General features: G+C 39.8%; 2 protein-coding genes and 1 long non-coding RNA gene across 3 annotated transcripts in view; 1 reads left to right on the top strand and 2 right to left on the bottom strand.

Moving 5' to 3' along the window:
* LOC146670534 (uncharacterized) overlaps positions 1 to 25,192 on the bottom strand; it is a 213,049-nt gene that overhangs the window by 79,566 nt on the left and 108,291 nt on the right. The window lies entirely within an intron of this gene.
* LOC146670538 (uncharacterized) lies at positions 1,246 to 12,715 on the top strand. Its single transcript, XM_085407777.1, has 4 exons — positions 1,246 to 1,300; positions 1,597 to 1,678; positions 12,372 to 12,541; positions 12,621 to 12,715. Exons 1-4 carry the CDS (start codon positions 1,246 to 1,248, stop codon positions 12,713 to 12,715), a joined length of 402 nt encoding a protein of 133 aa, XP_085263903.1.
* On the bottom strand, positions 15,079 to 23,960 carry LOC146670537 (cytochrome c oxidase subunit FA4). Its single transcript, XM_085408040.1, has 4 exons — positions 23,800 to 23,960; positions 20,560 to 20,645; positions 18,144 to 18,207; positions 15,079 to 15,225 (listed from the first exon to the last, which is right to left on the bottom strand). Exons 1-4 carry the CDS (start codon positions 23,839 to 23,841, stop codon positions 15,169 to 15,171), a joined length of 249 nt encoding a protein of 82 aa, XP_085264166.1. The 5' UTR covers positions 23,842 to 23,960; the 3' UTR covers positions 15,079 to 15,168.

The raw sequence follows: 25,192 nt of genomic DNA, 5'->3' as shown, positions 1-25,192 counted from the left end.
CATATTTTCCACACTATAAGGCACACTTAAAATCCTTTAATTTTCTCAAAAATCGAGAGTGTGCCTTATGTATGAATTCTGGTTGTGCTTACTGACCTCGAACCGATCTTGGCGTGCAAAAATCTGTTAAAAAATGTTTTAGTACAACTTTGGTAAGCCGCACTGCTTGATGGATTGTCAGAGCATTACGGCTGCTGTGGTGAGGAGCTTCGCGGAGTAATCTGGGTCCAAAACTCCATCGACTTCAGGTCCCAAAGTCAAACGAACACTGAGAGTTAAAAACGGTCTAAATTATTTCATCTTTAATAAAATCATCAGCGTTGCTGCTTTACCAGGTGCAACAATTAAGTTTAACATCCATGAAAACAGAAGTTATTAAATTTAACGGAGTTACAAGTTAACAGGAAGTTAGCTCGCTAGTTTCCACCTAAACATGACATACCATGTTCTGAGAGATTTTTGAAACTAATTAAAAGGTACAGCTCTGCTACCACTTCCAACATAAATGAAGACAGACAACTAAACAGCAGTGGCGTTTGCAGGGTTAATGAAGTTGGACTACCTGGTATATAATGTTGTGCTACGTGATTGCTAGCAACACAGCTATGTTAGCATAACATTAGCACAGTGAAGCTGGAGGATGAACGCCAACTTTTTTTCCACTCGATGATAAAAGTTAACGTGAGGGATTCTGGTGGTTAGGGACAAATGCAATCGCATAGCAGGATGCTATACACGGTGCAAACTTCAGTCAGGAGAACAACTGAGATTATTCATCCACAATAAGAGGTTAGTTATTAATATACTGCAACAATATGGGAATAGAAGAGCTGAGAGAGAATTCAATATTAATGAATCAATGTTACAGAAGTGGAGGAAGCGCAGTTTTTGGCTTTCCCCATATTTCAAAAGTGCTTCATCTCTGTTAACATCTGTTCACCGGGATAATTTGATTGTAGCCGCTGCGATGCTTTCGACCAAAACAGGCGCCGCTTGATGACATCATCAACATGCGCTATCGCGATAGCTCAAAATCTCTATCGTTGGTCAAATTTATATCGTTTCTATCGTATATCGTTTATATCGCCCACCCCTACTGGATATATTTCTTTTAAATCCCAGATATGGTTGTGTTAGAAAATCAGAGTAGATCAGTTGTTCCCAAAACACTCAGTCCGGCCCTTCTGGAACAAACAACCACATTCAGAGTCAGCTTGGTCAGAACGCCAGCAGATTATCTTGACCATGTCAACGTGCCTAAATACAATAGTTGCTGCCAAGAAAATGTTTGCACTAGCAGGTGAGTCTATCATAGTGGCTGGAAAATGAACTGCAATTTGCTAAAAGGACATTTTTAGAGCTGGTTCCTTCATGTGGCACACTGCCCGTGCCTCAATGCTCTTTTTTTTTATACTTAAATTGTTATGCCCCGCCCACCGTTCGGCTGTTCTCTTACCTGCTGACTGCTTAACAGTGGGTGTGAATACCTGGCACTCATTTACCATGAAAGTAAGCAAACTTGCTAAAAGTTGTTTTTGGTTTTATAATAGTTACTTTCATAAACATAAATACTTTTCCTTTGCTCGTTTCCAATAGGAAGAGTTGCACTGGACAACTCACGCCTTTCCCACTCTACGAAAAAGGTTCATCTGCTAATGTCAGTTGGCTGCATCCACAGGTAGGTTTTTGTTTGCTGCTTGTGCTAATATGTCCAACAGAGGCTGAAGTCTTCTCTCTATTTACTGCTACTGCCTTATATTGTAACATCTAACCACTGCATGCAATAGAATCCATCTATTTTTTTAAACGTTTGCATGAGGTTGTTTTCTCTTGCTGAGCTGTTTGTATGAAGATACCAGTTGGCTAATTTGCATAAAGTAGAATGGCATTTGGGACTATTTGTCACGATCCTGGGTCTTATGACCCAGTGTTTTGAGTTTTAGTTCATTTTGATGTTTTAGTTTATGTAAGCCCTTCAGGTTCCTAAGTTCATTTGTTATCATGCTTAAGTGTTTCTAGTTCTTATTATTTTCCCCTCGTGTTTCCAACTATGGTAAATCTCCCCTGCTCTTCATGTGTTTCATGTCTGTGTCTTACATTGTGAAGTTCGGGTTGTCATGTCTACGTCTCATTATGTTTCCTGTTTTATTGTGAAGAGGTCTGGTGTTTCTGTGTTCATCGTGTTCAGTTTTACTCTTCCCCTGTGGCGTTGTTATGTTCATGTTGATCTACTGTGCCTTTCTGTTCCATGTTTCAGGTCCCTATGTTCTGTCTCCCCCAGTCTGTTAAGTTCACATGTCTTGAGTTCCGTCAGTGTGTTTCCTGTTTTACTTTCACAGTCTGTTCTATGTTAATGTTTCTAGTTTTGCTCCCCTTGCCTCGTCCTGCTTAATTACTCTCAGCTATGCTCTCCTCCTGTGGCTCATTCCCCCTCGTTATCCCTCAGTGTATTTAAGCCCCATGTTTCTCTTTGTCAGTGTTGCGTCCTCCCTCATAGCTGTGTGATTTTTCCCTGTGGCTCCTTGTGCTTTAGTTTTCCCAGTTTAGTTTATTTTGTATTGTTTTTCGTGTCCCACTTCACGCCAGCAATAAAGCTGTGTTTTTTGAGTTTACCTTTTGACTCTGTGAGTTTGCGTTTGGGTCCTACTCTTGCCTGCACACAGCCGTATTGTGACACTATTTTTGTGCCAGTGTTGGGCTGAGTTGTTTAGCATTTCCCTGTAGACAGGGTGCTGTTGTTTTGGAGGTTTCCTATAGGCTTGCTATCAGTGTCAGAAAATATTGGCATTGAAAAGTGAATATTAAATGCAAACATTCACATATTTCACTTAATTTCAGGAGTAGGACAAGAAAAAATATTTCAGTGGAACCAGTGTTCATTCAGCCTTTGCCACTGTCCACTGTTAGGTTATCAGCTGTTTTGTGTTGATTATTCATGTCATATCTATGAAGACATTTTTATTGTCATTTTAATTAAATTAATAAGAACACCTGTGGCAGTGTTTAGATGTGTCTGAATCTTTTCGGAGCTGTGGACTGGTCCTTGTGCAGTGAGTCATCACAGACCATTTGACCTCAGCAGGATTTACAGAGATGCATTAAAGCTGGCGCCGGGATTGTATTTTTGTGGAGGAGTCTTTTGTTTGCGTGAACATGTGTTGTGCCAGGTTCCTGCTTGCAGGACTGATCAAGTCAGAGTCCCTGATATTTCAGCTATGCATGTTATGTGATGTGTAGATATGCATATTAAATCTGTGGATTTACATGTCTGAGCATGAGGTGGCACATTCAAGTTGGTTTCAATGCGTAACAAGAAACACTTCTTTAAATTCACTCGTGTAAAATGTGTCATGGTTTCTGGGTCTTGAACCCAAGGCTTTGTGTTTCTCTGTGGATTTAGTGAATCCTTGTGGTTTTGAGGGTCACTTGTTTTAATTTGGCTCTTTTGCAATTTTAGTCAGGCTTCTATATTTCTTTGCCATTTATTATATCCTCTGTTTGTATTCTAGTTTATCTTTTTGGTTATGCAATATTTAGTTATCGTCTTTTGTGATCCCTTTCTGTGTTCCCAGTCATGCCCCCCTTTCTGTCTGGTCTCTCTGTCTCCTGTTTGCATGGTTGTCTGGTTTCCTCTTTCATTCTGTTACTTCTATCTGGTCACTGTGCTTGTTTATCACCTGTATCAAGTTCATAAGTCTTAGTCTGGGTCTCAGGGTATGTGTTAGTTCCTGTTTTATTTTGATAGTCCTGTGTTTCATGTACTTCGTTCTGAGTTTTAGCTTCTCTGCTTAGTTGATTGACGTGATTTATTACAGCTGTGTCGTCCCCCCCCCCCAATATATTACCTGGTGTGTATTTATTTTAGAAGTCTCTGCTGTTCTTCCCATGGTAGTGTATTCCATTGCCCTGTTTTTCTCTAAGTTGTTCCTCAGATGCTTTTGGGGGTTTTTTCCTTTGGAATACCAGCACAAAAATGGTAAAAATGGCCTGTATTTGTATAGCGCTTTACTAGTCCCTAAGGACACCAAAGCGCTTTACACATCCATTCATCATCTTGAGCCACGATCGGCCCACAAAAACTGTGATCTTGTTGAATCGTGCATTAGGATCCACACTACTGAACCATGACAAAATAGAATTGACTAAGGGTACATTTATGTCATACTTTCCTTTACTTTGAATTTAAACAATAACAGCTTATGTGCATTGTTGAATATGTAAGTTAAATATGTAAGTTAAACAATTTGAAATGGGTTTTTTTGGAAAATCTGAACATTTTTTTTGTGTATCAGCCAGCCACGACAATAAAACCAGTGAGAGGTGAAAAAGTAGCATTGATTATTTTGTGATAACGACGTGTCTTTAGAGGTGGGATAATGAATAAAGCTTTGTTTGGGTTTTTTCAGTCTAAGATGGCTGCAAGAGGCTCTGGGTTTGCCGTTCAGGTGGGAAACCTTTTTTCCTGGCATTTATGCTGATACATGTTCATGTTGCTCTTCACAAGTCTTGGCAAGTCTATGCCATGCCAGCAAGTTATTTTTGAAGCAGAAAGCTGACCTGCCAAATATTAGGCAGGTGCTTTTAACAAGCAGACTGATTTGTAGGAATCATGAAAAGCAAATTGCGCCTGTACCTTACTTGTCTCCAGATGATGTGTGTGACAAAATATGACTATAGTAATGTACTGTCAGTTTCTAGTGCTCAGAGTAGAAAAGCAGTATAGAAACATTGTACTTACAGGAACTGCTCCAACATGGAAGCCCATGACACAAAGCTCAGAGTACAGAGGTTTTGTGTTGAGGTTAACGCTAGACGTTTGGGGGTCTGCAGTTAATGAGACAGCAGAGTGTTGGTCACTTTTGCCGGAGTACTCAGAAAACCTTAATCTGCCAATTTATGGGGTCTCGAATTCAATGAGTGACAGTAATTCATACCTGCAGTTATAAATATATTCAGGTATAGTTTGGGAATATTAATTTTGTTGGTATCCACTCAGGTGGTCTTCATTCTGTGGTCATGGTATTTTTCTTCTATGAGTTTGTTATTACTTAATGCCTACAAAGCCGAGGTTACCTGCTGTGCATTACAGCTACATAAAGAGTGATGTGTGTGACTACTGACACCAGTAACTATTCTTCTGCAACCAAAATTTAACTCAGTTTTACATCAGAAAATACTGAAAACAACACTGCACACCTGCATAGTAGGTTATGGAAACTGCTTTACACATGCACACACGCGCACACCCACATACAAACAACTTGGTGAGAAACCTTTCAGTCAGCACTAATGGTTCCGTCCTTAAAAAAAAAGTATTTGTTTTTTGTTGGACGTCTTACGTAACGCAGCTTGCTCTTAATCCCTTGCAGGAGTTACCACAATATTTTCATTGTTCCGTTCTGTAGAAGCACAGCAGATGAGTTATATGTTTTACCAGCAGAACAGATCATAAAATCACTCTGTAAAAGGAATGGGTTCACAAGCAAGAAAAAGTGCAATGAAAAAGTACTCTTCAGTTGTAATTGTCATAATCGTACACAGTATTACCCATCTGGTACATTTCCTCATAATGCCGGTCATATATCATAGCCTTAAAACTCCCTCTGATCTGCCCTCTGCTGTAAAAACAGAAGCAAACACACACTGAGACACACATACACACACACACCGAGACACGCACACAGTTTAAAATGAAAGGATGATAAAATTTAATTCCCTTGGTAGCTGATCTGACAATAAATCATGTCCTTTTAATGAGGAGAGGGATAAATGACAGTGTCAGCAATTAATTAGAAATGCATCTTCAGCCTGTCATGTCTGTGGAGCTGTGTGTGTGTGCGTGCGTGCATGCGTGTGTGTGTGTGTGTGAGCGAGAGAGAGAGACGGTATGAGTGTGCCTCACAGTATGCACGAATGTACCTTTGTCACTTCAACACCTGTCATGATTAAACCTGGCAGAAGTTGATACGACCATAAAATGATCTAAATATAAACAGGAGGAGCTGTCTGTCTGTCTGGATGTAACCATGTTACAAGTCATATTTATACATCCAAGCCACACTAATGCGTTGTAATTATTCCATGAGTGCTTCTCATAGTGTCAGTGGCATCACATCAGAGCACATGGATGATGCTGGTCTGTACAGTAATCCTAATCCGGCTCCTAATCCTTTCATGCTACCTCAAATGCTGCTGCTGCTAGTGCTGATAATCATAGTCAAACGTGACCCTTTATCGAATCCCCTGCACCAACAATGCACAACCTAACAAAGTCCTGCATAGCATGGAGTTTATCTTTCTGCCAGCTGTACCTAACAAACGTGAAACACAGATTTAGACATGAGTGGAAACAACCTGTCGTCATATCAGACACCCCTTTTTAAAGTAACCTGAGACAACTTTTTTTGATCAGTGCTACGAGTAACAGTTACAAGAGAATCATAGCTACAGGTCATCTCTGCTTTTTTTTTTCTTCCTTTGTGGGGTTTTTTTTTTTTTTTTACAGATGGCATCATATCAACCAGCTCCTGCTCTACTGAGTCCTTCTCTGCTATTTTCCTGATCTCTTATAAAGAGATAAACTTACAAAGTTTGCTGTTTCAGTGATAGTTGTATATCATATTATATCACTTCAAACAGAGGTGATCCAGTAATGCTGCACTAATGAATTAGACTAACTATTCACTTTAGCTAAAGTTATTAAGTTAGCTAAAGAGTTGGGATGCTGTGTAAGACATAAATAAAGCTAAAATACAAAGGTTTGGGCACCGTTTTGCATGTTTCCCTACTGTAGGGGTCTCTGCAAGCATACAGGGCTCTGAGAGGGTCCAAGATGACAACTTTGGAATTCTACTAGAAACAGTTGATCATATTTGTTTGTCAAAGATGAATTCAGGGGAAACTACGCTAAATTAGCATTTTTAGCTAACAGCTACAATAAGCATAAAAGTTACTGTGCGGTATCATTTGTTAACATGACGCTTGTTCTTATACATGTAATACATTTATTACCAACTTGAGAGTTTATCCGCTGGTCATTCGACATGACGAATGACTTCTGAAGTCTTAATTCAGCTCAAGACGCTGTAGATTCCCGTCAGTAACACTTTCGGTCCGCTAGTAAAACGTAGTTCTATTAATCTGCGCTCATTACTCTTGAACCGGAACCGGATGTAAGTCCCAAAAAACTGAATTTTGGAACTACGTTTGAAACTGAATGGTGAGAAGTGAATCTGAAATTATTTGAGAGCTAAATTTTTAAAGGATGAAATACAGTTTCAAAGCAAATGAATTCATTTTCAAAAATAAAATTCAATTTCAATTTAGTGATGATCATTTTCAAACCAATAAATTGAATTTCAAATTAGGCTAATTCGTATTCAGTTTTTTAAAAGCACTTATTCAAGTTACAATTCAGATTCAATCCAAGCAATTCAAATTTAACTTTTTCAAATTCAGTTTCTGATGGCACAAATTTCTGCTCATACATATGAGTTTGGCCCCAAGCTAAATGGAATAAAAGTTGATTCCTTTGAGCTAATTCGAGGCCTTAGGTAATTAGGTTTGGCCCTTCAGGGTGTTTCAAGGATTAGGCTTAAATCTAAAGATGGTTCTGCTTTTGCCATCAGGGCCCCTAGACTTTGGTACAGCATACCAAAGGAAATGAAGCTGCATAATCATTGACTTCCTTCAAATCACTTCTTAAAGTACATTTTTATACGCTTTGTGATCTGTTTTTCTTTTTGACTTCTGCTGTGTCCACTTACAAATGATAGTCATATGATATAGTAACAACATAAAAAAAACAACTTATACAGTTGTTAACCTATAGCCAATTATAATAATGGGTCATTCCATATTAGTTAGTACAACCTACTAAAGGTATGTCATTGAAGTGTTTTAGGCCAAACTGTGACTTTAGGACTATGGAATTTCAAAAGTGTAATTGAAATTCTGCATAAAATTGTGGGAGCTTGAATTTGCTTGAAAATTTGACAGTACAGCCTACACTAGAATTTTTGAAAAGCTGTTGAAATGTGTAGCACAGATCACCATATATGACGTGTACCCAGTACCATAAAATGGTACTTTGAGACCGTTCATCTGATTTGAATATTACAAAGACATTAACCTAGGAAATTGGTGGGGGGGAAAGAGTATCCTGCAAAAACATTGTAATTAAAAAAAATTGCATCTAACAACTTAAATTTCACTTTCATTGATAGATTTGGTGTCTGGTAGTATCAGAACTTATGAAAGTGTTCTGTGTCACTTTCCCAATATGAATATTTGAGTTATTTATATTTTTGTTTACAGGCAATAACAAAAGCCTCCATCTCAGTCGTTGGCCACCCAGCTGGCCTCCTGATTGGCTTCACCTCAGGAAATTGTCCTCCTGACTTACCAGTCTTTCTGTTTGTTTGGACTTGGACTCATTGTTCTGTTTTTTGGTTCTGTTCTACGTTCCATCTGTGGTCTGTCCCCACATTATCCTGTGTGTGTATATTTTGTCTCATCTTTCCCTTGCCCTTTGTCGCATTGTCCCTCTAGGTTGCGTCGCTCTTGCCCTGTTCTCTGTGAGTTCCAGGTTCCCTTGTGTGAACCTAGTTCATAAGTTCCTACTTCCTGCCTTGTCCAGATTATTTTGTAATATGTATTTTGGACTTGGCTAAATTATATATGCACTTGTACTATGGTGACCCTGAGAGGCTAAATGTACTGCAATATACAGGAAGCAAAAACACAACAGAAATAGAAAAAACCCACAAAAGTTAAAGAACCTTCTGCTTCTTATAAGCGTGTCTCAGGGCAATCCTTTGCATTTTTTTGATTTTTGTCACTTCCACACTGGTCCATCACATTATTGTGTCCGTAGAAGCACTTCTGTTGTGTTTTGTGAGCCTTTTTTCTACTTTTGTTGTTTTATTCAGCATCTTTTATGTATTTTGATTTGCTAGTGCGTTCTTAATTTGCAGTCTGTTTGACCTCTCAGATCTACCATAAAGTAACAGTCTTTTGCTGCAGAAATAATAAAACACCACAAGAGATGAAATGCATTTACTATAATTTTATTTCACTATCTTACTGTACATCAAAGCATCAAGATCAACGAAATCAGAGATGGTCAAGCTGTAAGCATTTGGTCAATTGACACTGAATGACCCTGATGACAATACAGTGAGTGCACTGAATTGGTGCTCTATTAATTAAGAGTAAAACTGTGTTATTTTTTTCAGAAAACAGATACAAAGGATCAGTTGAGCTAGTCTAAAAAGCAAGGCAGAGAGTTATTGTCTATGACTTCCTCTTCATGTAACCTCTGTTCGTGTGTCCGTGTGGCAGTGAGTGCTCTCTAAGTGAGCCAGTTACACTTGATTTACACACAGATTTTCTCCTTTTTACCTTGACCTTAAATAAACAAATATTTTCCCACACCTGCAGCAGGGAGCCAGTAATTGAAACTTGTTTTTGTTTTTGTTTTCACCCTTACCGCAGTGGAAGATGTTCTCATTCCTAAAGTGAAGAGGGATTCAAGGAGCCAGACTGCCAATGCAGCATAATTCTTTGTCCTGCTTTTCACACAGTGGGAGCTATTCTCATACACCACATTATAAAGTTGCTGCTGGCATATTCAGAGTTTCATATAGAGCGGATGTTACCTGTGCATTGTTGTATTTTTGGTGGGATGTGCCATTTTCTCTTTCTTTTCAGCTTTGTTCACAAGCAGCTCGACTGTGTTGTGGTTTTGTGATGTTATAAAGGTCAGCTCTGCACACTTCTCAATAACGCATCATTGTAGGCGATGTTCTTATAACATATGAAAGACTGGAATACAAAATCATGTGTATATATCACCAGCTGATGCGTGTGAATAAAATGCTTAAAGGTTTAACTGTATTGGTTCCTTTACATTAAAATAAAATCCTGTTTTTGTTGATTTTTGCAGGGAAGCTTTCTTTGCCTTTAGACAAAATTATTTCAAAACATTGTGTCTCTATAAACACTTACAGTTTATTTAATAATACTCGATCTTACTGGTATTGTTTTGTGAAGTTGATAAATACAACTTTTTTCTCCTTCTATTTACTGATGATAGTCATATGAAAACTCAGTATAGGCTGTATAAAAACTCTGTATAAATTCATCAGTCACAACATTAAAGTCAATGACACCTGGAAATAAACATTCAGTTCTTGAAGTGGATCTTCATCTGTATCTGTGCAGCTCTGATTAGAGCAATCAGAACATCTTATTGAGGTTTCAAGTGGTGTTTTTTGTTTGCATGTGGGTAGGGCTGGGCGATATGGCCTAAAATCCATATTGCAATGTAATTTGAAGCATGTGCAGTAACAATATATATTGTGATATATTCAGGGATAGCTCAGTAGGTAAAGTGGTCGCCCCATGATCGGAAGGTCGGCGGTTCGAATCCACTTAACGGCTACCCTGAGGTACCCCTGAGCAAGGTACCGTCCCTACACACTGCTCCCCGGGCGCCTGCTTAGTGGGCTGCCCACTGCTTCACTGAGTGAATGGGTCAAATGCAGAGAAAAACAAGTAATTTCCCCATGGGGATCAATAAAGTATCCATTATTATTATTATTATTATTATTATTATTTTCTTCTGTAAACCGTATTTTTCACACCATAAGGCGCACTTAAAATTCTTTGATTTTCTCAAAGATCGACAGTGCACCTTATAATTTGGTGCACCTTATGCTAAAAAAAATCTGTCAAATCTTTTAGTACAACTTTGGTACGCTACGAATGGCTGCACCGCTTGATGGGGTTTCGGATCATTATGGCTACCGTAGTCAGGAGCCTCGGGAAGTAATCTGGGTCCAAAACTCCATTTGCTTCAGCTCCCAAAGTCTAACGAACACTGTGGCATCACTGAGAGTTAAAAACTGTCTAAATTCTTTAATCTTTAATAAAATGGTCAGCTTTGCTGCTTTACAAGATGTAACAATTAAGTTTAACATCCAGGCATCCAAAGTTAGCAGGAAGTTAGCTTGCTAGCTTCCACCTAAACATGATATAGCATGTTCTGACTGAGAGATTTCTGAAAAAATTAAAACAGCTAACATTCAACTGCAGGTGCATATGACCGACGTCGCAACAGTCTTCCAAAACAGGCGCAGTTTGATGACACCATCAACATATTTTCACATTTTACGAGGACTGCTGGGTGGAGACCTGAAGTACTGAGATTTGTTAGAGGTTGTTGAAGTGGCTCCTTTTTAGGTCCTAAATTGTCATCAAAGGCTGTTATGAGGCTCTTACTCTCAGACATGCCTGGGTTTGATCGTTGTTGTGCACACTGGGGAACAAAAACGGATGGTATTGCTATAATAATGATATTATTACATAACAATTATGCTGGTATGATTGCAGACAATATGATACTTGTTATAAAGTTGGATGCATTCGAGTATTGGTAAAGATCTCTGCTATAAAAAGGTCTGTCTGTAGTTAAATTTAATAAAAATCGGAATTACATAACCCATTTAATTTTAATCTAATTTATATCCTTTTTCTATTCACCTTTTGGCCATTTTTTTTTAGAAACTAAAAAAAGTAGAAATGCAGCATTTAAACTGGCAACCTGTTCCTTTATGAAAGGTCATGAGGGAGAGGCGTTAAAGACAAACATTGGTTTTCTCTTTGATTTTTACATCACTCCAGCTCTGGGAGAAAACATGAAAGGCCTCTCTATCTCTGCTAGATCAGTGGATCTGCCCAGGGCCTCGCAACAACTGCCACATTACCCTCCACCACCACCACCGATGCCTCCTGTTTTGCGGCATGTCCTATTTACTTATTTATTTGTCCCTTCTCCACCCACAACTTACTTCTTATCTCAGCCATTAAAATTAATCCTCTTCTAAAAATATCTGCTCAGAGACGATTTAATCGAGGAGGAGATGGTCTTCATAAGTCTGTCTCATTCTACTTCGCTGATGAGAGCTCTCACATCAACTTATGTAATGGAAAAGCAGCACTACCTGTGTTTGTGAAGCAGAGATCTTAATCACACGCTGCCATAGTTCATTGCCTTCTGAAGTCTGATTGGGGCTGCATGTCTGCATTCATGTTTGCAGTTATGGAAAAGGATTGCCTGGGTTTGTTGACACGGTGTCATGGTCTGGGTGGGCACCTGCAGGTCTCCGACAGTGGCCCCTCCTCCTTTGGGCGGAGTTCGGTTGCTCCTCCCTGGCTGACCACCTGTGAGCAATCATGCCAGCAGTATATCAGACCTGCGCTCTCAACCATTCATCGCCTGAGTATCTGCTATCCCCATGTCAGTCGAGTGGAGCATCATAACTCTGTCAGACGCTGTGTGATGTCTTACTTGTTTTTCTTGTCCTCAGAGGTAGCACCTGGAGTGGAGATCTTGTCTCCCTCACTCCCGCCTTCCTGGACCTGGGCCGCCTGCTGCTAACACGACGTGGCCTGCCGGCCCACCACTCACTTGCCTGCCTCCCCACGCTTCGACCGCTTCCGGGCTTCCGCCCCACCTGTCACCTCCACCTGAAACCAAGTAAGGCAACTCAATTCAACTGTGGAGGATCGTTGATTGTCTGCTGGATCCCACTGACCGTGATCTCCTCTTATTCCAGTGCCCCGGCCCCTGCCTAGTCCTGTTTCTACCTCCCCGCTGCCTCTGCTGTTCAGCCGTCTCCTAGAGGTGTCTAGGTCGCCCTCTTTATCGTAAATAATCCTACGCGCCACGAGTGTGGTGGCGCCGCTTTGCTTTTGCTTTTGTTTGCCTGTGGGCGGAAATAAATCATTTGTTCCCTACCGTCTCGCTTCCGGGTTGGTTTCTGCACCTGTGTCCATCTTTGTTCCCTCGTGCCGCTGGGCCGTGACACACTGAGTTTTGAAGCCGTATGAATATACTAATTCAGCTCTATAGTCCTCCTTAAATAGCAGTGTTGCCTTGACTTCTGTTGAGTTTAGAAAATAGCTAAAAAGCAGTCAAGGAAAGCGTATTATTAGACTACGAGAGCTTAAAAATGATGTTTGTGAAGGAACAGGGTGCAGGTGATGTTTTTGAAAAGTCATATTTGAAGTAAATAAGGAGGGAGTGAATGGCATCAGAATAGATTATAAAAGGAAGCTTTTACTCCTAATTAGTAAGTTGTTTCATAGTGAGCTGCTCTCGCCTCTGTGTGTTAGTTTTATATTACCGCAAAGAGGCAGTGCAATCACGGCGACCTGTGAAGCTGTTCAGGTTGGGTAATAACTGTCCCCCCTGTGTGTGTCTGTGTGTGTGACCTTGCGATTATGCCCCAGTGTGATACTTTGGCCCAGCTGATTACCTGTCAGCAGGTTTTGTGCATCTGACACAAACACACACACAATACCCAGCAACAGACAATACCCACAGGGCAGGTCACCACATTGTTGGAGAAAGCATATTACTGTTTAAAAGCTGCACACACACAGACACACTCACATAAATGGACCCATGCAGGGTCTGGAACATAGATTGTCTATTAAGCAGTGTATTAGAAGAACCCAGGGGTCTGTCATTGAGACAGGTTGTGTGCCATTAGAGCGGGATTTTATGTTGTCAGGTGGCCAGTGATACTGAGCGAGGGCGCGCGCACATGTAGACTCACACAGACACACAACATTCATCATTCAATGAACTCTCCAAGAGGGGAGAATTGTGCCAGCAGGAGACATATTTGTAGAAACGAATGCTTCTGAGTGTCCTTTTCCTGCTCCATACCTTGAAAAAAAAATGTGGTTTTGGTCTTTAAAAGACACGCAGTGATCAAACAGTTTTGTGTCTTTGGACGGCATCTTTCTGGGACAGAAACTTGGTTTAAGAGCTCAGTAACCCACACAAACATTAGTCTCTCATGATTGATTCTATTTCTGTCCTCTTTATCTGCAAGTTCATTTCTCAGCATGTGTCCATGTGTGGCTTACATATCCAATCAGCCGCAGATTTGTGAAGTGATGAGCCTAATATTATTTTTTGTCTGGAGGTTGTTGTTTTTTTGTTTTTTTGTTTTTATAGAATATGAAAAAGTTCAATAGAAAAGTCAGCTACAAATATTAGAAGCTTATAGTGTATGTAACAATTTTACAAACCGTTTAATTAACACCAACAGCGTGAGTGGAATTCTGTGTTAAAATTTTCCTATATGTGGATGCTGTTCTTAAAATCTTCTGCTTAATAACTAAATAACTAACCCCGGACCTCTCCTCCTGCTGGCCACTAGAAAGAATGCAGGTTTAGGGCGCTCATGTCCACTGTTTCTTGTTTTTTCCATCTACTTTTGGCTCCATTGTTTCTCATCTATGAAACCCTGGTGCATAATAAAGTGTAAATTGCTCATCTGTTTATTATTATTATTTTTATTATTATTATAAATAATTCTTGTTGCCATCATAAGGTCTTTGTTTGACAGAAGCTCCCTATTGTTATTTGCGTGTGTGTGTTTTAAGTAGTAGGAAGTTGCTGATCCTGTGTTTTTTGGTGTGTTATTCCATTTCATGATGTGAAATACATCTGCATAAACACAATAAGCATGATGCAAAGCACTTGGTAAAAAAAAGAAGATAACAGCTTGGCATTATGTTACTTTACTTTATATCACATCATTAAGTTAGTGTGTTAGAAAGGTTAGAAGGCATGAAACACACACTTGCTTAATTGTTTATGTCTCAAGCATGTTTATGTTGTAATGCAGAGTAGGGTGAGAAGTCATGAAGCTGCACATATCAACATTGCAAATGTGTGATATGTGCAGCTTTGAGAAAATAGGCTGGATCACTTCCAGCCTCAGAGATGAATTTCAGAGTAAGACCCTGACCTTTGACCTCCTAGTTAAAGTGCCCTTACAAGAAAGAAAAATGATAAAACTATCACAGATTGATTCGTGCTTATTATTTAAGCCGTTTAAGAATAAAAAACTTAATGTTTATATTTAAAGTCCACTGAAAGATTTTTTTTAATGCTGTGTATGTCAGTTGGATAAACCAACACTTTTTATGACAACACGAAAAATACAGTCATCTGTCTCATGTGATCTTTATTTATTTTTGTTCACAGTGTATATTAGAGAGCATCAGAAAGAAGTTTCACATCAGTGAGATAACAGCAGGAGGTCCTGCTAAACTTGGTGCCCCTGGAGTTGCCTGGAGGACCTTTTAGAAGTCAGGTCCCTCTTTTTTCAGGTTCTTGTAGTCTGTGTTGATGGCCACAAACTGCGGAAGGAAGGAGGAATACATTTAAATCTGTTTTGCTTAAATTAAATTCATCAGTGTCGTCTTTAGGATAGCATTTTACAAAAACAGAGGGGAATATAAAAACCAAAAAAAGCCTAGAACTTCTCACCCTCTAGTATAAACAAACACTACCATGTACTGTGACCTCTGTCTATTTTTTTTTCTTATATTTTCATCCCACTGATGCTTTTAGGACAACAGTTTGCTGTAGGGGTTGGCAGATTATTGCCCTGGCCAAATCATTTTTCTTTAAGTTTTGAGGCCGAGTTCCACATAAAGTAAATCAACTTAAAGGCATGGTTCTTTGAGAGGTGGGTATATCACAGCCAATCTGTGCTCTTGAGAAACATGTCTCTCCATTCCACTGTCCAATCAGAGTGCTGTGTAACCAATGAGCACTGCAGGTTACGTCACAGATAATAGAATAGAATAGAATAGAATAGAATTCAACTTTATTGTCATTGCACATGCACAGGTACAGGGCAACGAAATGCAGTTTGCATCCATCCAGAAGTGCTTTAGTGATATAGATATATTACAATATATATTAGCAATAATATAGTTATGTAAGTATATTACAGAAATGGGTCTATTATGTTATAATATACACGGTATGAGGTATGTTGTGAATATTCTATAACTATAAGTATGTACAGGCTGTAGTGAGTACAAGCTATGAACAGGATATAAATATGAAAAACTATACAGAATATGAAATAAATATTCTGTATTTATAAATAAATAACTTTACAGAAATCTGAGATATACAGCTATACAGAAATGGGAACTATGCAAGATAAGCTCTGTGAAGCAGTTCTGGTGAGTGATCAGAAGCGGATATGTTTGTTTTTATTTTATTTTTTTTAAATTAAGGGTGTGAAACTCCCTTGACTTTCGTTCATGGGCTACATGCACCCCAACGCTGTCATTGTTGCTTGGATTTTTCTTCTACTTTCGACTGCTTCCTTTAGGGTTTGCTACAGTGAAGCATCTGCCTCCATCTCACAACATCTTTAGCATCCTCCTCTGTCACACCAATCCTCTGCTCTTCATTACATCCATGGATCTTCAATCTTCTCTGTGGTCTTTCTTTTTCTCCTGACTCGAAGCTCCGTCTTCAGTATCCTTTGTCTAATATACCCACCATCACCGCTCCGCATGATCAAACCATCTCAGCCTTGCCTCTGTAATTTTTGTCTCCAAACCACTCATCCTGTCCTTCTGATGTGCTCACACCTAATCTTGTCAAACCTCCCATCTCCAGTTTGGTCTCCTGTCTCTTTGTTAGTTCCTCCATCTCCATCGCCAAACCTTGCCTTTCACTTCTGCTGTCCTTCTGTACCAAATCCCAGCCTTATGCTCTTCTTCACCCACTCCACCCCATCTGCACTCTCTTCTTCACCTCTCATCTGCTGTCCTTTGCTTTGGATGGTTGACCACAGGTATTTAAACTCATGCACCTTCACTACCTCTGCTCCTTGCATTTTCAGTGTTACACCTGTTTCCTTCTCATTCTCACACATATTCTATCTTGCATCTTCTGACTTTAATTCCTCTTGTTTCCAGCGCATACCTTCATGTCTCCAGACTCTCTTCCAGCTGCTCCCTACCCTCACTACAATCATGAGGTCATCTGTAAACATCATAGTTCATGGGAACTCTGACCTGACCTCATCTGTCAACCTGTCCATCACCACTGCAAACAAAAATTAGCTAAGAGCCAGTACCTGATGTAATCCCACCCCCTAATTCCTGATGTGAAGCCATCTGTCACTACCACATATCTCACCACTATCTTTCTTTGCTCATACACATCCTGCACAGCCTTTTTGTCTCTGCATGATCTGGCAAACGTGGCTAATGTAGTATAAGAAAACTATAAAATAGACTTTGCAGCGAGACCTTTTCCTCAGATAAAATAAACAGTTTTGGCAACATAATCCATTCTTAACAACTTCGTCCAGAATAAAAAAGTTTGCAGTTTTTACTGTAAATACCAATAAAATTTTGTGTTGTTCACCGAACACCGAAATGTTCATTCACTGCAAATTGATTTAAATTCCAAATATCAGTTATCATTCTCTGGATTATTAACTGCTACTGGCGTTGGCCCTGATAAAACTAATCGGTCGACCCTTAGTTTGCATATGCCATGGATAATAAATACTGTGCGAGTGCATGTGTGTGTCCTGCACGCTTCTCAGACCTCCAGCCGTGAAATCACTGGCAGTGATTATTTTCTCCACATGTATTTTTCTTGATTGGTCTGCCACTAAAACCCTCACCTCCCCCCTCGTCCCTTCTCACTTCACCCTCCTCATTATGATCATTGTTTGGACTTCAGTAGAATTTCGATGCGAGACCTTTGCCTTCCTATCGAGAATTAAACATGCCATGTCCTGACCTTTTGTCTGCAGGGACTTTCATTCCACTAGCGTGCAACGCAGCCTTCAAGCCCCAAGAAAACACTCTTTTTCTCTGAAAAATATCATCCAAATGTTCTTTAGTGGGTCCTGTCAAGTGGCTGTTTTTCTGCTTTATTTTGGGTCAGTTTTGTTTATATTTTCTTTAGTTTGTTTGGAGCTCTGGCCTTGTTCAGAGGTAAGGCAAATTATTACCAACCACTAAAAGCTCCTGGTTCCATCTGCTTTAATTTGTTTTTGAGAGACACTTTGTATTCCTTTGTTTGAGCAGATGTGAAGAAAGCCAGGAAGCAGCGTCATGTATTTGACATTTTGCCAGAACTGATTTGTCAGAATCTATTTTGGTCATTTTTAAGCTGATGATAAATGTGAGATTTTCAGTGAATGAGTGAAACAATGCCATTCTTGTCTAGATTACTATTCTGGCATGATTGGTGCAAATGTGGTCTTGGTGTGTGATGGGATTATAGTCACCTTGTATTGGTAGGTTGGGTCGAGCTTGCTCCAGGGCTCCGGGTTGTTGTTCTTATCCCAGAGGCTGCAAATGTGCAGAGATTCATGGCATGCAGGATAAAGAGGAGCAGGACAAAGGAGAAAAAAGACAGAACATAAGCATAAAGCAAGGCAGGTAAAGAGAAAAAGACTTAAACAAGGGTAACAGACCACGATGCAACAAATAACAAGGGAAAGAAAGACAGAGCAACAGAAGGACGGAGACAAAAGAAGATAAATATGTGGATGCCGAATGGAGACAGAAGTTGGGGGGAGAAGAGAGAGTGATTATGAGATAAGGTGAACTCATCCCAGTGACTTGGCAGTTCTCCTCTGTTCATTAACCAAAGTCTGGATTTCACAGCACTCCTCTGTGACTGTCCATCCCTCCTCCTCCTCCCCTCCGGCAACACGTCACACCGCCAAAGCACAAACAAAGAGACAGAGAGACCGATGGCAGAGAAAGCATATCTCCCCTCCTCGCTTTCCATTACCACCAACAGTAGTGTCTGCAGCTGGTGATGAGGTCAGGCTTTATGGCTGACCCTCAGAACAAGTGGGTTTGTGTAGCTCAAAGTAGGACACGAGCAGTGAACATTTACTGTATGTGAGCGGTCACCGAGTTCAGTGCGGTTAGTGCAGTTCTAAAACATGACAGTTTAATGCTGCTACCTGATTAAATTGTCTTATTCTTAGTGTTTACGCCTTGTTTTGATACTCGTATTGAAATCAGTGCATACTTACAGTTCTGTGTTTTCAGCACCACTCGGCAAAATATCCTTTTGGTTTTTAAAGTTGGAAATAAACACAAGCCATCCAGCAAATAGGCATTAACCATACAAAGTCGCTGCTTAAGAACTTGCTTTTTAGCAAATGCTCCTTTGTATTCAGCTGAGAGAGTTTGTAGTCTTGATTAAGGTAATTTCAGACAATTTTGTTCAATCACTTCAAGTTCTAAGATACTTTAAACTTGCATGGATAGCATGTTTAAACATGTGTGGCTGGATTTTAATGATGCTGAAGTGAGAACTTCTGTTTTGTTTAATAGGCCATGTTGTGTCATGAACTTTAATTGTCTAAGACTCATGTTAGAAGGAACTGGGCAGTTAGAGTTGAATTTGGGTCTTTTGTGGCTGTGACTAAGTGAAAGAATAAGAACTCTGGTCTTTGAACTTTGTTAATTTAGAGGCTGCATGAGGAGGGGCTCTTTAGGTCTGTTGGCCTACAGGTTTCATAGTTGTTAAAACCAAAGTAATTCCAAGTTTGACCAGCTCTCCAATGGTTGCAAGCTGATGGTGACTAGTTGGAAAAGTCAAAACTCCAACAACACGGGTCGTATGTAGAACAACTGTTTTACTTGACCAACAGATGGCTTGTGTCCTTCATCAGGCTTGAAGATGACTCTGATCCTGGTATTTTAATCCACTATTCCTTCCAGCTGTGGAGTGTTTCCTCTGTGACACAAATTATTTGTTTTATTTGTCTACCCTTCAGACACTGATTTTTGTAATGATCATGTGGGATTTATCAGATTTTGGACTGTGAAAATTAAAAGCATGAAGACATTGTCAATCGTAGTTTGGCTTCAACAAGTAGCTGAGACGGGAGTAAATTTCAGCTACTGAATTGATTGTCATGAAATTTGGAGAAGCATGGGCAAAGATGGTACCTGGTTTTTTTCTTCTACTGTACCATTCTGCTGAGTGACTGTCTTCTGCTCGTCAAATACATTTCATTGCGATGTTGACCCTGTGCTAACTTGCATATGACAAGTAAAACTGAAAACTGAAAAAATGTTGTTTCTGATCTTTTATCACTTTATTTCAAATTGTGATATGGACCATTGGCTTTGGTAGAAGATGGACTCTGACTGTCTGACTATGTCGCAGTAATTTGGACCTAATTTTCAGATCCTTGGTGGTTAAGAACTTCTTTGTTGTTATCGCCACAATTTTTACCAATTTTTGAATACTTAGCTGACTGAATTATTCTCGAACTTTTTAGGGGTCTTACCAAATCCATAATGACTTTAAGAGAGTTCAGCAGCAGAAAGTAGTAGCGAATTAACATTTAAAGAGAAGCAGGGGTTACATTTGGTTCTTTTTACTTTAGAAATTAACACATCTATACAAGTGACATTGGGGTTCAGAGGTGATAGCGTTTTATGTATTCCATCCACTTGCTGACTCCAAATCTTTCTGATTTTATGTTTTAAAATAGAGTATGTCATGTCAGCAGAGACCCAGATCAAAACTGGGACCAGCTATTGAAACCAAACCGTCCAGGCAGTTTGATATCAAGCTTTAATCAGCCAACGTTTCAAAACCTGTAAACTCACACTAGCAATAGCAAAGTGGAAGAATCCTACGGTGTGCAGACAAACAATATGAAAACTTACGTGACATGCGGCCCTCTTGCCAGACGGATCAGGTAGAGAGAGGCCCCTGTGATGCCCAGAGTCATGAAGAAAAATTGAGGGATTAACTGAGGAAAGGACAGTAGAGGAGAGGAGGGTTGCATTAGTCCCAGAGCACAGAGACAGAAGGTGGTAAACAAACACATTCCATCAAGTGGTTGGCTGTGATATGTACCATGAACATACGCCCGTGTGAAATACACACACATATACTGGTAGTTGTTATTCCTGTTTTCCCTCTCCCTGCCCTCCTCCATATGCATGAGACCCAGGCCATGTGTGAGGCAGCTCACTGTCAGCCTGGGTTGAACGGACAAGGACGCAGTGGAAGAGAGAGCTGCCGCGTCTCTGTGTGCCAGCCTCTCCTCCTATAACGCTATACCTGTCACAGTGAGTGACAGAAACACAAACACACACTGAGGCGGAGGCACACCTAACGCATACACTCACACAAATGTGCACAAAAATGAGCTTACACACCCAGTGGGTGCTCTCAGACGCACAGTCATGAATGTGTTTATGCAGACACATTTATTTGATATCCTGAGAGGTGATGATGATGGGATTTAAACATTTTAAAAAGTACATTAAGGGGAAGGGGGAGTAAATGTGATGTCATCCTAAACACCCAAAGCTTAAGTGTGACAATCCCTTCACCATGGCGCATCTATTTATCAGCACTACATAGGCATAACTTTCCTAATATTACTGTGTGATACTGTGTATACAAGATGGAGAGGGAGAGGCACACCACTGGCGAACAGCTGTTCGCAGCCCACACAGATCTAGTCAAGCTGTAGAGAGATGACAGTTTGATCAGGTTGAACTGAAGGATGTCTCTGCTCAGCTGTATCTCGACATCTGTCTTCTGTCTGATTGCGTTGCCACTTGCCTTGTTGTTGATTAGGAGAAAGTCTGGTGATGATAAAACTTTGATATTTTCTACTTTAAAGCATAGACTATATGATAGATAGACTTGGGAAGTTATTGCAGAAGTTCCTTTAAAAGGGCTTTAGTTAGCAGGATTTGACAGTTCTGGTTTCAAAATGAAGTGCCGTTGTATAAAAGTCTGAGAAAACGAATCCAGTGCTGACTCGATTTGTGATCTCAGTAAAGACTTTCATGGTTTCAGGTACTAGTTTTAAGTTTTAAATCCAAATATCAGTAGAATTGATACCAAAGTCGGCAGCCGGTATCATATTGATACTTTCTTTCTATCCTGCAAGTCCAGTATGTATCTCACAGAACTGTAAGAAATAAATCTTTTTGAAATGGAAAAACTATACCTATGCACTATGAAAAATGTCACAAAAAATATATTTTGTGTTGACTGTCACGCCTATTTTGTTTACAGCCTATAGAACATTTAAAGAACAGAAGACAGCCACATTAAAATTACAGGTCTCCCAAAAAAAAGTTTGAAAAGCTGAAAGATGTGTTTTGTTGTATCAACTAATTATTGCGGAAAGCAAAATTCACAGTGATTTAGTGGTCATTAAAGTGTGTTCAGCATTTGCAAATTGATGATGATTCCTCTCATAAATCACGACACACTGCTCTCCCCTACATAAGCTGCCTTTATAGTTTAACAGTATTGGTGTCATTCAAAATCAGGAGTGACATCACCGTGGCTACGCTCTCGTTTTCATTCAGAGCATTTTATAGACTTTTGGTCCTCATGTCCATGTGTCAAAATGAAGTTTGAATAGTTTTGCAGCCAGCAGTTAGTTAATACAAATGGTAATCTGCAGATTATTTTCCTGCTTGTGTTATTAATATTTTGTCTTAATTCATGTTAAATATCACCCAGAATCCAAGGTGCCAATTAACCAAATATCATAATAATTAAGAAATTATGCACTAACATGAAACTAGTCGTCTGCATGCGTTATCAATTAAGATTAAATGATTTCTCACCTTTCTTTATTATCCTTGTCAACACGTTGTCAAATGTGTTTCATCTTAATTATCTCCATATTTCTTGTTTGATCATCAATAGCCTGAAACCTAAAGATGCTGATTTGCATTTGTAAGCTAACGAGCTGAAACCAGTGAGTATTTCCAGTTTTGTTTTTTTTAATCACAACTGAGCGTCAGTAGGATTGTAGTCAGTTTTCATCAACTAAAACAGACTTTTTCCTTGTGTATCTAGCACATGTTGTCTTACTCGTGTACTGCACAGTGTGCCCACGCTGCATGTTTTTTTGTTTGCTTTTTCTCCAAGTAAGATCTCGATGAACTTGGCATAACCTTGAAAAAAGGTTCACGCTGTGCGCTGCACACACACTGTATCTTACTGCAGATGCCTCGCTTAGATCATCACTGAAGCGGCAGCACATATAAACACAAACAAAGCAGGTCAGCTTTTATCGCTGACACTCAAACAAACACCAAGAAAATAATGAAGACTGTCGTGTGCCGGGAGCTGTCCAATCCCCGGGTGCTGATCTCTTCATGTCGAGCCACGCAGCAGAGGGTTTCACCTTTCACCATCAGCCTGACCGATATAGGAAATGTTTTATGCTCGCTGGGGTTCGATACTGACGCTGCCCTTATTACTTTTCTGGTGCACTGCCAAGCCAACAACGTCAATCCTCAAATTTGGGTCAGCCCAGCACAGCTTTGAAGCAGAAAAAAAGACAGCTTCTGTGTCTTTCTTCTGCTTTCATTTTATTATGTTGGTAAAGCAAATTAAGATGCCAGCGTAATTATACACTGCCACAGTACTTGTTTCAAACAAGTTGATCAGGAAAGGAGTTATAATTGTTGTAACAAAAGAATCCAGACTTTAAGGTCCACTTATTAGTTTTCTGAAGCTTTCTGTAATCTCTGAGCTGTCATTGTGAAATTGAAAGGGACTCAGTTACTAATTAATAACATTAGTATGTCTTGTAGACAGTATTTTACTGCATTTTTAAGACATAAGTTGTAGTTGCAAATTGGTATTCTAGTGCCACGCTTTAAGCTGCACAGTAACATATTGCTCTCAGCGGCGTCGAGGCAGTGTTGCACATTATTCATGCCATTTACACGGTTGGCTTCAAATGTATCATCTTCTATCATTCTTCACTGTCATGTTTTCAGTTTTGTGTCTCTTTTTCAGTGACTTGCAGTTTAGAAGTGCAACTGTTAGCAAACACCAGTCTAAAATTACAGTCAGCTGTTTAGGCCTTGTTTATAAATCTCTGACTATATAAAAGATAAATGAATGACGGAACCTACCCCTGGATGTTTCTTCGCATGTTGAAACATGGTTTTAATCATCTTTATAAGTCTTCCACAAACAAATCCACCAAAAAAAAAAGACAGTTAAAGGCTGATGAAGATATCCATATAAGAGACTCTCTATCTCTGCAGATTATTACAAAGAGGTGCTTGCTAGCTTAAGTACAGTATGTTGGCCAGTGTGGCGAAACCTGTTGCCAGTCTATCCCGTCTCTCCACCCCCCCACCCGCCCTCGTGTTGGATAAATGAGAGGGTCAGAGGCGAGTGGGAGGAGGGGAGCAGAGCGGGAGAGACAGTCCTAATCCACATAATGACATCTGTTGAGGACACTGTATGTTTCCACTGAGGCTCACTGAGTACTCTGTGTCCTAAAGTGTTTTGTTGTACAACAACAAAACTGCAGATTCTGAACACTTTTTTTTTTTGATGCAACAGATAGAGACATTTACCCAGACATTTCCTCCTGAAGGTGCAGCAGTAGTGTTGCTATAATAGATTCATGTTTAGACAGCACACCAACAATACAGCCATTGTGCTGGCTAGTTTCACAATGTATTGTCATTTCTGAAACGATGAGCCACTATTTTTATGGGTAGCCGTTACTCTTAAACTGTAAAATCATCCCTCGGTGGCCATAAAATTGTGCTGCTTTTGCAGAGCACCTTGTTCTGTGCGAAGAGGAGAGAAACGGCAAAATCCAACACGTCCCTCGGGTCGAGACCTTTGTCCCGGACATGATAATGGCAATTGATTAGTCGGCGATGCAGCACTTGCAGACCTTACAGGTTTCTTAACAGCATTTTCCGACCTAATTTAATTAACATCAAAATGCTGTGCACTGCAAAATGTACAGGTCATTGCAATTACCTACTTAAGGTGCTATTTATCATGCGATACAGCAAAGTGGTTGCATTTTAAGCCACATTAGTGTCATTATTGTAATGCCAGACTAATATGTTGGTCAGTGGATCTACCACTATGCTACATAAAGAAGCATCTCAGCACTGTTTTATATCAGTTCTAACTTAGACCACCCTCATGAGGTTGGTTTGAGATGTCCGGATAATTAATTTTTTGATTTCGGTGAAATTTGATAGAAACATTCATAATTGCCAGATGATTTATTTTGAAATAGTATTTCTGGTCAACACAGAATTGAAAGGACAAGCATGAGTTTTTGTTCAGATGTTAACAGTAGGCCTGGATACACATTAGTTCATTCAGGCCTAAAAGGTAGCTTTCCCAAACACAGGTTAATTGCTGATTACTAAAACCTGGACTACGGAGTCTTGGACTTAAAACCACCTGTGCTAATCTGAATGAGCTGGACTGAGGTTGGACAGAGTTACACTCTAAAAGCTTAAAACCGTTTGGAACAGTAAAGGCAAT

The sequence above is a fragment of the Rhamphochromis longiceps genome, linkage group LG5 (assembly GCF_057381845.1).
Source record: "Rhamphochromis longiceps isolate RC_006_pf linkage group LG5, R_longiceps_female_GT1.1, whole genome shotgun sequence".
Lineage (NCBI taxonomy): Eukaryota > Metazoa > Chordata > Actinopteri > Cichliformes > Cichlidae > Rhamphochromis > Rhamphochromis longiceps.
Note: the sequence above shows the minus strand (reverse complement) of the source record. Positions and strands in the feature narration are given on the sequence as shown.

Bases quoted from the DNA above. Each gene is read 5' to 3' on its own strand.
- LOC146670538 (XM_085407777.1), top strand. From the start codon at position 1,246: ATGTCAACGTGCCTAAATACAATAGTTGCTGCCAAGAAAATGTTTGCA. The intron at 1,301-1,596 runs GTGAGTCTATCA...CGTTTCCAATAG, and splicing joins GAAAATGTTTGCACTAGCAG to GAAGAGTTGCACTGGACAAC. The intron at 12,542-12,620 runs GTAAGGCAACTC...CTCTTATTCCAG, and splicing joins TCACCTCCACCTGAAACCAA to TGCCCCGGCCCCTGCCTAGT.
- LOC146670537 (XM_085408040.1), bottom strand. From the start codon at position 23,841: ATGATTAAAACCATGTTTCAACATGCGAAGAAACATCCAGGG. The intron at 18,208-20,559 runs GTAAGTTTTCAT...GCACATTTGCAG, and splicing joins GCAAGAGGGCCGCATGTCAC to CCTCTGGGATAAGAACAACA. The intron at 15,226-18,143 runs GTGACTATAATC...TTCCTTCCGCAG, and splicing joins ACCCAACCTACCAATACAAG to TTTGTGGCCATCAACACAGA.